This window comes from Danio rerio, chromosome 2 (genome assembly GCF_049306965.1).
Source record: "Danio rerio strain Tuebingen ecotype United States chromosome 2, GRCz12tu, whole genome shotgun sequence".
Classification (NCBI taxonomy): Eukaryota; Metazoa; Chordata; class Actinopteri; order Cypriniformes; family Danionidae; genus Danio; species Danio rerio.
Window position 1 is genome coordinate 7297753 of NC_133177.1, and position 17248 is coordinate 7315000.

Sequence of the window (17248 nt, forward strand, 5' to 3'; positions counted from 1 at the left end):
GAGTGGTGGTCCTTCAATTGACAACTTGAGGACTTCCATAGAAACTGTATATGTATAATTTCAACCATGCCACTCGTACAGTTTGCTACAAGCCCTGCTCAATATTCAGTTTCAGTTGGAAATACATCAACATTTATTCATTCATTTATTCACAGCGGAATGAACCACCAACTTATCTAGCATTTGTTTTACGCAGCGGATGCCCTTCCAGCTGCAACCCACCACTGGGAAACACCCATACACTCTTGCATTCACACACGTACACTACCAATTTATTTATTCAATTCACCTATGCCGCATGTCTTTGGACTGTGGGGGAAACCTGAGCACCTGGAGGAAACCCACACCAACATGGGGAGAACATGCAAACTCCATACAGAAATGCCAACTGTCCCAGCCGGGGCTCAAACCAGTGACCTTCTTGCTGTTAAGGTGATCGTGCAACCCACTGCACCACTGGGACGCCCAGTAAATCAAAAAACTGTAAATTAATTGTAAATTGTAAATGAAAAAATGTCTCAGCAACTTTCGGTACATGCCGACTTTAACATTTAAAGATGATTAAATTACATGATTGTTCATTATTTTTTGAATGCTCGTAAATAAATAAACTAATGGAACCTTACAACTTTACCTAATGTTTCCAGTGATAGCATATGGAAGCTTGCTAAGCATAGGTAAAATGTTAGCATCCTCATTATTTTGCATCGAATAGATAAACCTTCTGGTTCAACAGGTCCACTGTAACAACATGTACGCATGGGGAGTGAAGATGTTCCGACAGGCCGTGTGTTCCTTCCGTTCGGATGCAGACTGGGAGCCCAATCCTGTGTTTTTCAAGCCGAAAGCAGACAGCATCAGTCCAAGTGCTCGCTTTATCACTGTTGCTCTTGGCAACCGCATGGCCAGCGCAATCAGGTGCCGTTTTGCGTTCAGTGACATCTGGATGATGTTCAGCGAAATTGCTTTCCAGTCAGGTAATAGTGGCTCAATTACTGCACGCTCTTTCTTTGCACGTACGTGGTTGGTTTTAGCATATTAATAGCCATTTAATTAATTCAAAATGCCTTTCACCGAATTAATTCACTTTTCAGATACAGCAGTGTACAACACCTCTCTTGTACCTCGCAAACGTAACCAAGCTCCAGGTATTTACCATGTAAACATTGAATTGTACATAATGCACAGTGCTGTCGTGTTGCGCTTTTGGTTTTCGTGTTTGTATTATGAATGCACAGTTAACAGCACCACCTAGTGTTCATTACCACCAATGACCATATACGGTGCTTAGAGTAAATGAGTACCCCCTCTTTTGAAAATTAATGTTTATCCATTTCTCAGTGACTGTAGCAGCCAATAGTTTTGATATATATATATATATATATATATATATATATATATATATATATATATATATATATATATATATATATATATATATATATATATATATATATATATATATGCACACAGTTGAAACCAGAAGTTTACATACACTGTATAAAAAGGCATGCATAACCATTTAAAAAAAGCCAGATGTTGATGTGACTAAACTTTTTCTCTTTTAGGTAAGTTAGGATTATCACATTTGTTTCTGTTAAGCTTAATAGCAGAAATAAGGAGAAATCATCGACTTTTCTTGAAAGTCAAGTTTACATACAATAAGATTTTTCTGCCTCTGAAAAGCTCAGATGATGGTGTCAAGGTTTTGGAAGTTTCTGATTGGCTAATTAATTTAAGGAAAAGCACTTGTTCTCAACAATCCGGAATTTCTCTCTTCTGATGAACAGAAAACATATTTTAAAAATGCTTGAAACAAGTAGTCTTTATTTCCATATTGTTTTCTTACTATGGACATCAGTGGCTTCCAGTATTCAACATTTTTCAAAATATCTTCTTTTGTGTTTAGCGGAATAATAAAACCTCATAAACGGTTGGAAACACGCGAAGAAGAGTAAATTATGAGTAGATTTTTTATTTTTGGGTGAACTATCCCCTTAATAAATAAATTTTCATTGATTCATTTTCTTTTCAGTTTAGTCCCTTTATTAATCTGGGGTCGCCACAGCGGAGTGAACCGCCAACTTATCCAGCATATGTTTTACACAGCGGACCCATCACTAGGAAACATCCATACACACACATTCACACTCATACACTATGGACAATTTAGCCTACCCAATTCACCTGTACTGCATGTCTTTGGACTGTGGGGGAAACCGGAGCACCCGGAGGAAACCAGCGCGAACGCAGGGAGAACATGCAAACTCCACACAAACGCCAACTGACCCAGCCGAGGCTCTAACCAGCGACCTTCTTACTGTGAGGTGACAGCACTACCTACTGCGCCACTATAATTATTTTTATTTATTTTATTTATTCATTATTTTACATAACAAGGGACATTGTACATTAATCAACAATTCCCAATAACTTATATGTACTCAAATTAGCCCAAGACTAGATTTAATTGGTGGTCCCTTTGCCAAATGTTAAATCCCGATACCAATAAAAATACAAATTCAAACTTTAAGCAATCATGTAATGCAGTATAATATGATGCAGCAATGTGGTAAAATGCCAATAAATGGATGCCGTTTGACACAAAATGTCTATTTCTTATTTTCTGAACGATTAAATTGTGTTTTTTTTTTTATATCAGTGGATGATCCCACCCACAAAATCGATGACAGCAGTACAAGGATCCTCATCGGCTGTTTGGTGGCCATTATTGCCATTCTGTTGGCCATCATAATCATCATACTATGGCGACAGGTCTGGCAGAAGATGATTGAGAAGGTAAGATATTTTTGTTTAGGATTTGCTCAAGTAAAATGTAGAAGATTTGTCAGTCTTCACTACATTTTACTGCAGCAAACAATAGTATTAAAGAAATAATTCATTCAAAAATTCTGTCATTTACTCACCCTTTACTCGTTTCAAACCCTTACGAGCTTCCTGCTTTGACTGAACACAAAAGCAGATATTTTGAAGAAAGTTGGAAACCTGTAACCATTGACTTCCATAACGTTTGCATGAAGGTTAATGGTTTCAGGATTTCAGCTTTCTCCAAAATAACTTCCTTTTTGCTCAACAGAAGAAACTCATAAAGGTTTGAAACCACTTGAGGGAGAGTAATAGTGAGTACATTTTCATTTTTAGGGGATCATCTTGTAAATAGCCTACTGTAGTATTTTAATTGATACTACAGTAAACTACTACATGTAACTAAAACTGTGAACTAGTACCGTAAATAATAAGTAATACTGTCTCCTATTGTAGTATTTAGTATAGTATTTAGCTTGTTTAAGTGTTCCTTGTTAATGTATGTGTCTCATACTATAGAAAGAACTGTAGTGAACTGATAAACAGTATTTTAAAAGCACTCAAATTATTTTGCTGCTTGTTCAAACAACTTATTTAAAATTAGCATTTTAATTTATTTGTTAAATCCACCTAATTTGTTAAGTTAACTTAAATGATAACAATTGAAAGCAGAAGTTTACATACACTGTATAAAAAGGCATGCACAACCATTTGTTTTTTAAAAAAAGTCAGATGTTAATGTGACTAAACTTTTTCTCTTTTAAGTAAGTTAGGATTATCACATTTGTTTCTGTTAAGCTTAATAGCAGAATAATGAGAAATTGTTATAACGTCTCTTGAAAGTCAAGTTTACATACAATAAGATTATTCTGCCTCTGAAAAAGCTCAGATGATGGTGTCAAGGTTTTGGGAGTTTCTGATTGGCTAATTGACAACATTTTAATTGGAGTTGGAGTTAATTGGAGGCACCACTGCAGAATAGTATTTAAGGAAAACCTCAAACACACGGCTTCCCTGTATGACAACATGGGAAAATCAACAAGCCAGAATCAACAAAAAAAAAGCCAAATTATATTACAATTTGCTAAATTACACTGGGAAAAATTATTGGAGACATGTCCTGCGGTCTGATTAAACTAAGATTGAATTGTTTAGCCATACAATGTGTTACATTTGGTGGACAAAGGGGAAAGCTTACAAGCCTAGGAACACCATCCCAACTGTGAGGTATGGGGGCGGCAGCATCATGTTGTGGGACTGTTTTGCTGCAGGAGGGACTGGTCCACTTCACAGCATAGATGGCATCATGAAGAAAGAATTATGTAGAAATACTGAAGCAACATCTCAAGACATCAGCCAGAAAATTAAAACGTGGCCACAAATGGGTCTTCCGAACAGACCATGACCCTAAGCATACTGCCAAATTAGTTAAAATGTGCTTTAAGGACAACAGAGTGAATGTTTTAGAGCGGCCATCACAAAGCCCTGATCTCAATCCTATAGAAAATTTGTGGGCAGAGTTAAAAAAGCTTGTGCGAGCAAGACAGCCAATCTGACTCAGTTACACCAATTCTGTCAGGAGGAATGGGCCAAAATTCCTGCAAACTATTGTGAGAAGCTTGTGGAAGGATACCCAAAACAGCTGACCAAAGTTTTACAGTTTAAAAGCAAAGCTAAATACCAAGGAAATGAATGTCAACTTTTGACTGTCTAGAAATTAATAAAAACTTCTCAAAAAAAAAAAAAAATCTCATTATTTTGGCATTTAGCAAGTATAAATCATTTAGGTAATCCTAATGGACCTAAAATAGTAAACGTTATTATGATTTACCATCAGACATTTAAAAAAAATGGTTATGTTCCTTTTTTTTAGAGTGTATGTAAACTTCTGGTTTCAACTGTGTGTGTTGGCATAACATGAATGGTGTGGAATCCTGCATTTCTTACAGTGAGGTTTACTACAGTATATGGAAAACAGTTGCTAATGTGAATAGTATGTCTGTGTACATTCTAATGTATAGAAAGGATTTAAAATAATTGCTGTAAAACGTAAATATCAAATCCACCAAAACATTGCTTTAAAGGTTATAAGGCTATGTAAAAATTCCCCTGAAAAGCCATATATTTTCTTAAAGGCACACCACAAACATAAAATATAATATATTTAAAGAAGATTTACTACAGTAATTAATTTGGTATTTTGTTTATTTCGTTTTACAACACCATTGCAATTTTACAGTACCTTTACTATTGTAATGTTCAAAAACACTGCAGTTTTTACTACAGGAAATGTACTAGATGTTTTGGTAACACTTTAGTTTAAGTAACAATTCACGCCATTAACTGCTGGCTTATTAAATGCCTATTGTTAAGATATTAATTAGCTATAAAGTATGATCTTATTCTATATCCCTAATCCTAGCAAAAACCTAAACCCAACTAATACCTTACTAACTATTCATTATTGTGCTAAAAGTCTTAGTTAATGGTGTGTTAATAACATGAATTGTATGTTAAAATAAAGTGTGACTGATGTTTTATATCAAATGTACTGTAAAATACTTTGGTATTTTTTCATATATTGGTAGTATAATATGTTCAAATAAAAAAAATCAAAATATTACCCTTAAACTAGCTGAAATGTGCATTTTTATGTGTTTAATTGCAGATAAAGCACATTTTTAGGGGTTCGTTCGTTAAATTAATTGTGCCTTCAGCTTTCTGTTATTATTGTGATGTTTATTTACATTGATGTTTTGTTGTAGGCCTCTCGGCGTATGCTGGACGATGAGCTGGCCGTGCGTCTGTCTGTTCAGAGAGAGGCGTTTGTCCACCGCAGCTCCTCTCTGTCCAGCGACGTCGAATCCACTTCCACATACGAGCGCATTTTCCCATTGGGATCTGACTATCAGGAGCCTTCACAACTTTTACGCAAGCTACCAGAATTCCAGGCTATGGAAAACCTTGGTTAGAGCTGTTCAGTATCATGATTCTAACACTGTAAATTATGATATTACATTCATTTTTTATGCACCCCGATGTCTTTTAATTTTATTTTTAATGTAAAAGAAGGTATAAAAGACTTAAAAATGTACTTTTGGTGCTTGTTCAAATTACTTACTTAAAATGAGTTGTAAGAAAAAAATACTTTCTGGGTTTTATGGGACAACCTAATTGTTGTAAGTTCAATCCACTTAAAATTGTAAAAACAATTAAGTTGGGAAGTAATTGTGTGGAACCCAGCATTTTTAGGTGTAGTGACTTGTGGTAAAATATCCATAAAATTGCTTAGTTTTTATGAGCAGATTAAAGTGTCGAAGAATCCTGAAAAAAAAATCATATTTTTAATTATTATATTATATTTAAAGTTATTAGTAAATAATACATTTATGGTAACTAATAGTGGTGTAACGGATCACAAATCTCAGTTCGGAGTACACAGTTCAGAGTTTTTATCTATTACAATAACATATTTTTAAAAAATATAAAAAATAAAATGAAGAAATAACCAGCTGAATAAAAACAAATAGTAAAATATTCAGTACTGTGAAAAATTCATGGTTCTACTACTGTTGCTGATAAAACTAAATGTAGAAATCTAACATAATAATTTGTTTAATATGTTTTTTTTATCTCATTTGCAATAAATGATTCAGTTAATCACTCATTAAACTTCGTTTCATTGTTAGATTTATAATTTTTGAATTACTCAGTGGCATATTTTTGATGGGTGGTTGTCACCACCTATTGGTTAAATAATGTAATTGCTGCCTACAACTTTTATTTTTGAGCGTCAAGTTAAATGCATATGACCATGATTTTAATCTTTACCATAAACATCTGTGGTTATATCTAAACTGTTATTCCATTACTTCTGTGTTATTTAACTGTTTGTAACTAACTCAAAAGACTAAAGACTGAATCTTGATTTTTGCATTTTTCAAACACAGATCTGAATGCAGCGATTCGAATGATTAATAAACGTTTTCAAATCACCTTCATTTATAATTTAGGTTGCGTGGGTGTTGAGATCCTGATCTTTTAATGATTAAACGTGCAGCTGAATTACAGTGAATGCATTAATGCAGGCTAAACAAGTAGTAACAGAAAGCACCTTTAATAACCTAAGAAACCCACCACATCCCGAATAACCCACCACAACTTCTTCAATAATCATTATATTTTACAGAAAAGCCTAAATGCTTTCAGACATGTGATTTGAATGACGCGGGATGCCAACTCTCTGCGATCGTTACAAATTTAGGATTAATCTACATGTAAAAAAACTGCATAAGTCTGTGGGTCACATGTGTTACGAAGCATGGGTTGTGATCCGTTACACCCACAGCAACTAATAACCTCAACTTTTCCGGATTTTATTGTAATGCTGTAAAATTTTGTAAGTCTGCTTTGAAACAATAATTATTGTGATAAACGCTATACAAATAAACGTATAGTTCATAATTGAAGATAAAAATAAATAAATAAATTAGCCAAAACATTAGTTGAATTTTTACTTTTCTATTCTATTTTTTCAGACTTCCCATAATGTCTTAATTTAACCTAGACAATAATATTAGTTGACTTTTGTTTATTGGCGCTTTTAGTATAATACATTTAAAACATTGCTCACCAAACCTGTTCCTAGAGGGCCGGTGTACTGCAGATTTAAAGGGCCATGAAACCCACTTGTTTCAGCAGGGTGTTTTCACACCTCTACTTTGGAAAAAGTCTGAAATGTCGGAGGAACTAAAGTGAGATGGTGTAGGAGTGTCTATTTGGGCACGCGCGAGTTTCAGAGTCAAAACACACACACACAAACACACACACGGAAGCAAGTGATGGTGTTTACATGGACATCTGTAGTCGAATTATTTGCCAAATTATTAAATGGTGGACTTTAACTGCAGTTTGGCTCTTTCAATTAGGGAATTCATTCTTGCCCCTCGCGACAAACGAGATATTTGATTCGAGAAATTGCTCTAAGTGTGAATTTTTTATGCAATGTTTGATACCACACGGCGAATGAGAGAAAAAAACCTCAGCATTTCCCGGAAACTTAGATGCACACGGCAGGTAGTGTCAGAAAGCCGCGTGTGTTATTCCGGTCACAAAATGCGGTGAAAATCCTACACGAGGTTATAGTTTGGTTGTGGTGCTAACATGTTTACACTCGGTGCAATAGTTAACTTAGTTCGATACGAACAAACTGAATAAACAAAGAGCACTGGTCACTCACTTACCAAATCTGTAGAGACAGGACAATCACCAGCAACTAGAGCCACGTCTTTATAATAGAAGACTTTAAGTGAATCCGGATCTCAGCATTTGCAGATGAGAACAGCTCTCAGGTAAATAATGTTCCTCCTTAGACACGTAAGTTATTGTTGTCGAGCGTCGCGTACACTGTAATCCACGCGTGACTCCAGCTGAGCTCTCACAGAGAGAAAATGAAAACAAAACTTAACTGCAGCAAACTACAAAAGCAACACTTCACGCTTGTTTTGCCAATACAAAGTGGTGTCTCTGTCGTCTAAACACTGTGACAGTAATGAATATTAATGAAGTTGCACAATAGAGTGCGCTGATTGGTTTGAACCAAGCCTTACTCATGCATTAATGCATCACACTATAAGACGTAATAAGACACACTCTGGCACAGACGTCCAGTCTACATGCTGGAAAACACACTATTATGTCATGGCCGTGACTCAGCTTCAAAAATTCGTTTCAAACCGGAAGTACGAATTTGTTTGAAATAATACAAAAACAACCAATTTACATTTTTTAGTGAAATATAGGTGTCCTAATAGTGTTTTTAGCAGTGTGGGACACATATACGACTGTCAACAGCTCAAAAAATGTGTTTTGGTGTTTCGTGACCCTTTAAGCTCCAACCCTAATCATGCACACCTGAACAAGCTAATCAAAGTCTTACTAGTTATACTTGAAACACCCAGGCAGGTGTGTAGATTCAAGTTGGAGCTAAACCCCGCAGGGCCACCGGCCCTCCAGGACCAAGATTGGTGACCCCTGATTTAAAATCTAAACCACCCTCTAAAAAGCTAACATTATTTTCAGTTTTTGGTTGAACTATCCCTTTAACAACATAACCTATGGGTGTTGATTTGGTTGTGTTCCAGCGATGATCGATGGTGCTTCTGAACCCTCTCCAGCTCAGGGTACAGATGAAGCTCCACACTACGCAGAGGCAGACATCCCTGGAGCTCACAGCTATCGCGTCACTGTGGTCAACATGCCTTTATCTCCTGGAAGAGACGGAGCTCTGGAGGAGTTTCCCAGGGACAGACTGACCTTCAAAGAGAAGCTCGGAGAAGGACAGTTTGGAGAGGTCCTGTACGCAAACACTGTCGTCAGCAATAAGTGATCATTTTCTTTGTTTCTGTCTTTCTGTCTGCCTGTCTTTCTTTTTGTCTGTCTGTCTGTACCGCATGGTTTTGGACGTGGGGGAAACCGGAGCACACAGAGAAAACCCACGCGAATGCGGGGAGAACATGCATTGTTGACTTTTGCTTGTCTGGCCATCTCTGTTCAATAAATCCTGAGTTTAGATCCTCATCTCCCTGTTGTCTGTGTTCACTTCTGCTTTACAGACAAGCTGTTACAGATGAGCAGCCAGCCAGAAAAAGAAACAAAAATTCATGACTAATAATTTTGACTTGGACTGTTTGTTCACACACAGGTTCATCTGTGTGAAGCTGAAGGAATGCAGGAATTCATGAAGGACCATTGTGATGACATTTGCGTTGACCCAATGCTCGTAGCGGTCAAAACCCTGAGAGAGGACGCTGACAAAAATGCAAGGTAACTCACAGGAGCACGGGTCCCGCAGTCCATCTATATGCCTGTTGTTGCTGAGAAGCACTGCTTTTTGCTTTACAGATGCTGTCCAGCCATTTTAGGACAGTTTAACATTTCCTCAAGGAAATCTACATTTTCAGGAACGACTTCATGAAAGAGATCAGGATCATCTCGCGATTAAGAGACCCGAACATCATTCGCCTGTTGGCGGTGTGTGTTGAGAGCGATCCGCTGTGCATGATCACGGAGTACATGGAGAACGGAGACCTCAATCAGTTCCTGTCCCGCCACCAGCTGCAGGAAGACGGAGTTCAGGCTGACTCTACTTCCATCAGGTAAGTGAGACGTACACCTCATTTACCCTGCGGCAGTGGTTTCTGACCTTTTTTAACTTGCGACCAAACACATGTTTCTGTGGACGTTTTAAGTAAACTGACTTTGAATTGTTAATTTACTCAGACGCAGGTTAAATTGATGCATGTTATGATTATCTTTAATAGTTATAAAATTAAGTGAGTAGATCCTATAGATTTTTATAGCGATTCACTTTTTCTATATTTTCGCATATTACAGCCTTATTCCAAAATGGATTAAATTCATTTATTTCCTCAGAATTCGCAAGACCCCATAATGACAATGTGAAAAAAGATTTTTTTTAATTGTTGCAAATGTATTAAAAATAAAAAACCTTAAAAATCACATGTACAGTATTTATGGCCTTTGCTCAATACTTTGTTGATGCACCTTTGGCAGCAATTACTGCCTCAAGTCTTTTTGAACATGATGCCACAAGCTTGGCACATCTGTCTTTGGGAATTTCGCCCATTCCTCTTTGCAGTACCTCTCAAGCTCTTATCAGGTTGGATGGGAAGCGACGATGTACAGCCATTTTCAGATCTCTTCAGAGATGTTCAATAGGATTTAGGTCTGGGCTCTGGCTGGGCCACTCAAGGACATACACTGAGTTGTTGTGAAGCCACTCCATTGATATTTTGGTGGTGTGCTTTGGGTCATTGTCCTGCTGGAAGATGAACCGTTGCCCCAGTCTGATGTTAAGAGCACTCTGAAGCAGGTTTTTATTGAGGATGTCTCTGTACATTGCTGCATTCCTCTTTCCACCTATCCTGACTATAGTTTTCCAGTTCTTGCTGCTGAAAAACCTCCCCACAGCATGATGCTGCCACCACAATGCTTCACTGTAGGGATGGTATTAGCCTGATGTTGAGTGGTGACTGGTTTTTTCCAAAAGTAATGCCTGGTATTCACTCCAAAGAGTTAAATTTTTGTCTCATTAGACCAGAGAATTTTATTTCTTATTGTCTAAGAGTCCTTCAGATGACTTTTGGCAAATTGCAGGTGTGGGGTGGCTTCTGTCTGGCCACTCTACCATACAGGCCTGATTAGTGGTCTGCTGCACAGATGGTTGTCCTTCTGTAAGGTTCTCCTCTCTCCACAGAAGAACGCTGGAGGTTTGACAGAGTGATCATCGGGTTATTGATCACCTCTCTGACAAAGGCCCTTCTCCCCAAATACTCAGCTTAGATGGCCGGCCAGCTCTAGCAATAGTCCTGGTGGTTCCAAACATCTTCCACTTACGGATGATGGAGGCCACTGTGCTCATTGGAACTTTCAGAGCAGCATAAATGTTTCTGTTACCTTCCCCAGCCTTGAGCCTCGAGACAATCCTGTCTTGGAGGTCTACAGACAATTCCTTTGTCTTCATGCTTGGTTTGTGCATTGACATGCACTATCAACCCTGAGACCTTATATACACAGGTGTATGCCTTTACAAATTAGAATTTTAAGGAAATAAATGAATTTAATTCATTTTGGAATAAGGCTGTAACATAAAAAATGTGGAAAAAGTGAAGCGCTATGAATACTTTCCAGATGCACTGTGCATATTTATACCCATATGACAGTGTTGTTTGATGTGCATTTTTTTGAAATAGCATGACATTTAGGATAATTTAATGTAAATGTCATCTTTTTCTCTAGCTACGGAACGCTGATCAACATGGCCTCTCAGATTTCCTCTGGAATGAAGTATCTGTCATCCCTGAATTTCGTTCACCGTGATCTCGCCACACGCAACTGTTTAGTCGGCATGAACAACATCATCAAGATCGCAGACTTTGGCATGAGCCGAAACCTGTACCGTGGAGATTACTACCGCATACAGGGGCGTGCAGTGCTCCCCATCCGCTGGATGTCCTGGGAGAGCATCCTACTGGTGAGCCTGTCCGTGCTGCTGTTTATCTGTCAGTAGAGCTGCCCTACAGTGAAACATGCACACTCTTAAACTGATTATGTCATGGAAACACATTTCCTATATTCCTATATTGAAGTACAGTCATAAAAAGTAGAAAGGAATACTCCACTTTTTAATATTTTTTGAAAAAAGCATTTATAACTCCTATAGAGGGTGGCGCAGTGGGTAGTACAATTGCCTCACAGCAGAAAGGTCGCTGGTTCGAGCCTCGGCAAGGTCAGTTGGCATTTCTGTGTGGAGTTTGCATATTCTCTCCGTGTTGGTGTGGATTTCCTCCGGGTGCTCTGGTTTCCCCCGCAGTCCAAAGACATGCGCTGTAGGTGAATTGGGTAAGCTAAAATATGTGTGTGAATGAGTGTGTATGGGTGTTTTCCAGTGATGGGTTGCAGCTGGAAGGGCATCCGCTGCGTAAAACATGTGCTGGATAAGTTGGTGGTTCATTCTGCTTTGGGGACCCCAAATTAATAAAGGGACTAAGCCAAAAAGAAAATGAATGAATGAATGTACTCCTTTAGGGATGGACTGCTGATTTTTACCATTTTTTTATCAATTTAGCCAATCCAGGGTCTCGCGGGGCACTTTTAGCTTAGCTGAGCATAAATCATTGATTTGGATTAGACCATTAGCATCTTGCCCTTGGGGCTCTTCACCCCACAGGTGAATTGGTTGACTAAATTGGCCATAGTGTATGAGTGTGTGTGTGATTGCAAGAGTGTCTGGGGGTTTCCCAGTGCTGGGTTGCATCTGGAAGGGCATATGCTGCATAAAACATATGCTGGAACAGTTGATGGTTTATTCCACTGTGGCGACAAGCTTAATAATCTGCCAATGGGCAGATTATTGCTATTTCCTTATCCCATTGGCAGATTATTTTGCTTGTTTTCAGAATAAAACTCACTTAATTTTGACAAATCTAAAAACAAGACTATATTTTTTACTTATCAACAAAAGGCTTCATGATTTATGAATGTTTAGATATTTTTACTAAAGACAAGACAAAAACTATTTAAGAAAGCATTTTTTGCAGTGTAATAATTTGCAGTGCCTGAGTTAAGATTATTGATTACTGTTTTCTTTGCAAAGCTGCTTTGTTTTCATGGCAAAAAGCTTCCACGGTTAAACAGAATGACAGAGACAGGACAAAAACACAAATATAAAAAAATAAACAAATAGAGAATAACACGTACAAATTGACAAATGAATGTACGGGTTTATTAATATATACAGTTGAAGTCAGAATTATTAGCCCCCTTCAAATTTTTTTCTTCTTTTTAAAATATTTTCCAAATGATGTTTAACAAAGCAAAGAAATTTTCACAGTACGTCTGATAATATTTTTTCTTCTGGAAAAAGTCTTATTTGTTTTATTTCGGCTAGACTAAAAGCAGTTTTTAATTTTTTAAACACCATTTTAAGGTCAAAATTATAAGCCCCTTTAAGCTATTTTTTTTCTCAATAGTCTACAAAACAAACCATCGTTATACAATGACTTGCCTAATTACCCTAACCCTAACTGCCTAGTTAACCTAATTAACCTAGTTAAGCCTTTAAATGTCACTGTAAGCTGTATAGAAGTGTCTTGAAAAATATCTAGTCAAATATTATTTACTGTCATCATGCCAGAGATAAAATAAATCAGTTATTAGAGATGAGTTGTTAAAACTATTATGTTTAGAAATGTGTTAAAAAAACTTCATTCTGTTTAACAGTAATTGGGGAAAAAAATAAACAAGCCGTCTAATAATTCAGGCGGGCTAATAATTCTGACTTTAACTGTACATTATTGTGTTTGTATAGCTATATTATGTGCAAATTAAAATGTAAACTAAGTATGTTGTTTAATAGTGTCGTTGACAATTTACAGTGTATTAAGTGTTACATAAAGAAACGTGACTTGACTTGTTTGGCCGTCTCTCTTTTATTTGTTTTTAGGGTAAATTCACCATGGCCAGTGACGTGTGGGCATTCGGCGTGACCCTGTGGGAGATTCTAACCCTGTGCAAAGAGCAGCCGTATGCCCAGTTTACAGACGAACAGGTGATCGAAAACACCGGAGAGTTTTTCAGGGACCAAAATAAACAGGTGAGGATTTAGATTTCAACCACAATAACCCTTATCAGTAAACATTAGGAAATGATTCATCTAATGCTGAAAAAATATGTTATTTAGAAAAACATATTTCACAATTTAATGAACACTATATTTTAAGGTTGGTGTACAGTTAAAGTCAAACTTATCAGCCCTCCTGCTCATTATTCTGCTTTTAAGCATAAAAGAAACTAATTTGATAATCCCATCTTGCCTAAAAGAGAAAAAGTTTAGTCACATTAACATCTGGCTATTTTAAATGGTTATGGGCCTTTTTATATACAGTGTATAAAAATAGACTGAAACGGCTTCACACTAAAATATTAAGCAGTTTTGAGCAAAAAATGTGTTAAGTAATCACTGTGGGTAAATTTGTTATTAAATAAGATAGCTAAATAGAGTTTGGCGGTTCATTCCGCTGCGGCTACCCCTGATTAATAAAGTGAATAAGCCGAAAAGAAAATGAATGAATGAATGAATGAATGAATGAACAATGAATGTGAATGAGTTTTTTAATAGAATGCAAATAATTTAAATTAAGATGTTACATTAAAATGGACAAATAATTCTATTTAGTAAAAAAACATAAAGAATATTATAGAAAACATTATATTGAATATTACATTAAAATACAAATTGTGTAACTTGTAAATTTGGAAAATTGTTAAAATTGTTGTGAAACAAATGAAAGACATCACTGATTTTTTATTTGAATAAATGCAAATAGTAAACAGTTAAAGTCAGAATTATTAGCTGAATTATTAGCCCTTCTGGATATTGTGTGCCCCATTTTCTGTTTAACAGAAAGAAGATGGTTTTTCAACACATTTCTAAACATAATAGTTTAATAACTTATTTCTAATAACTAAGTTATTTTATCTTTGCCATAATGACTGAATAATATTTTACTAGATATTTTTCAAGATATTAGTTTTCAGCTTAACGTCATATTTAAAGGCTTAACCAGAGTAGGTTAATTAAGGTAATTAGGCAAGTCATTGTATAACAGTGGTTTGTTCTGTAGATTGTTATAACTTTTCTTGAAAGTCAAGTTTACATACAATAAGATTATTATACCTCTGAAAAAGCTCAGATGATGGTGTCAAGATTTTGGAAGTTTCTGATTGGCTAATTAACAAGATTTGAGTTAATTGGAGGCACAACTGTAGAATAGTATTTAAGGAAAACCTCAAACACACGGCTTCCTTGTGTGACAACATGGGAAAATCAACAAGCCACAATCAACAACAAAAAAGCCAAATTAAATTACAATTTGCTAAATTACACTGGGAAAAATTATTGGAGACATGTCCTGCGGTCTGATGGAACTAAGATTGAACTGTTTGGCCATAATGACCAGTGTTACATTTGGAGGACAAAGGGGAAAGCTTACAAGCCTAGGAACACCATCCCAACTGTTAAGTGTGGGGACAGCAGCATCATGTTGTGGGGCTGTTTTGCTGCAGGAGGGATTGGTCCACTTCACAGCATAGATGGCATCATGAAGAAAGACCATTATGTAGAAATACTGAAGCAACATCTCAAGACATCAGCCAGGAAAATAAAACATGGCCACAAATGGGTCTTCCAAACAGACCATGACCCTAAGCATACTGCCAAATTAGTTAAAATGTGCTTTAAGGACAAGAGAGTGAATGTTTTGGAGTGGCCATCAAAAAGCCCTGCTCTCAATCCTATAGAAAATTTGTGGGCAGAGTTAAAAAAGCTTGTGCGAGCAAGACTCAGTTACACCAATTTTGTCAGGAGGAATGGGCCAAAATTACTTCAAACTATTGTGAAAAGCTTGTGGAAGGATACCCAAAACATTTGACTGAAGTTATCCAGTTTAAAAGCAAAGTTATAAAAAATACCAAGGAAATGTGTGTAAACTTTTGACTGTCAAGAAATTAATAAAAATTTCTCAAAAAAAATTCTCTCATTATTCTGATATTCAGCAAATGTGAATCATTTAGGTACTCCTAACAGACCTACAATAGTAAACGTTTAGTATGATTTACCATCAGACATTTATTTTAAATGGTTATGTTTCTTTTTTTTAGGGTGTATGTAAACTTCTGGTTTCAACTGTATATTAATTAGGATATATATAATATAGAATAAACATATAGTTGTCAATATTATAACCTGTGAATTTTTTATGCTTTAAAATTTCATTTGGAAAATATATTTTTTAACACATTTATAAACAGAATTGTTTTAATAACTTATTTCTAATAACTGATTTCTTTTGGATACCAGTGGCTAATTGAAAAAAAAAAACTAAAGGGTTTTAATAAATAACCTTCACCTTAAAAGTGTTAAAGGAAAATCTAAAACTTACAGGAATATCCAGTGAAAATGCCCTTGCCCTGTTCATCACTTGAGAATAAAGGGCTAATAATTTTGACTTATATGCCTGATCAAAGGCATATATATATATATTTTTTTTTTTTCTTTTATGTACAACAAATATTGAATTTTTTTGGTCTATACCCAAATACCCAGCACTGCAGCACAAGATGAGTCAGAGGAAAAAATGCATGCAATAACCTGACCACAACAGAAGGTGTCAGTGCTGAGCTGTTCTGTGACCCCTCAGGTGTATCTGCTGAGGCCGGCCTGCTGCCCTGAGTCACTGTACAGCCTCATGCTCAACTGCTGGAGGAGAAACGCCAAAGAAAGACCCACCTTCTTGGAGATCCACAGCACACTGACAGAGCAACATGATTAACTGCACACTCATGTACAGAACAGCTCTTACACACACACAAACACACACATTCAGCTCTGCCAGTGCTGTACAGAAAACCCAGAGACACCCTGCTCATTCTAGTAGCAATAGCTTTCTTTTTGAGTATAGATTATACTTTTATTAGTATATACCTGTACAGTGCTCAGCATATATAAGTACACCCCTCACAAATCTTTCTTTTAAATTCATATTTTTAATAGAAAGCTCTACATATATATTTGTGCGTATACTGTACGTTAGATTAGTCAGTACTGAAACCGAATCTGGAGCTTATCTCACAAAATAACTTACGATTTGGTACAAAAACTAGTACAGCCAAATTTATATATGTTTTGGGAAAATTTAAAAAAATCAAGAGAAGCAAAAAAATGTAAAAATGTAGTTGAAATTATGCAGGTTGTATTTTTTTATTTTATTCTTTTGCAATATTTTGCTTGAATTTAATAGTATTATCTTTCTATATCTAAATAATTTTGGTGACTAAAATA

General features: G+C 36.2%; 1 protein-coding gene across 3 annotated transcripts in view; it reads left to right on the forward strand.

Moving 5' to 3' along the window:
• ddr2b (discoidin domain receptor tyrosine kinase 2b) overlaps positions 1-17248 on the forward strand; it is a 37383-nt gene that overhangs the window by 20084 nt on the left and 51 nt on the right. For 2 of the 3 annotated variants that reach the window (XM_073923031.1, XM_017351330.4), the window contains 10 exons: positions 737-977; positions 1095-1148; positions 2663-2799; positions 5592-5793; positions 8970-9178; positions 9530-9651; positions 9789-9983; positions 11647-11881; positions 13853-14002; positions 16608-17248. The exon at positions 16608-17248 is cut by the window's right edge and continues 51 nt beyond it. In XM_073923031.1, the coding sequence (XP_073779132.1) occupies positions 737-977; positions 1095-1148; positions 2663-2799; positions 5592-5793; positions 8970-9178; positions 9530-9651; positions 9789-9983; positions 11647-11881; positions 13853-14002; positions 16608-16739 (1677 nt within the window). In that variant the 3' untranslated portion in view covers positions 16740-17248. Of the gene's footprint in view, positions 1-736; positions 978-1094; positions 1149-2662; positions 2800-5591; positions 5794-8969; positions 9407-9529; positions 9652-9788; positions 9984-11646; positions 11882-13852; positions 14003-16607 lie in introns of those variants that run through there. The other variant, XM_073923038.1, reaches the window with a different exon arrangement.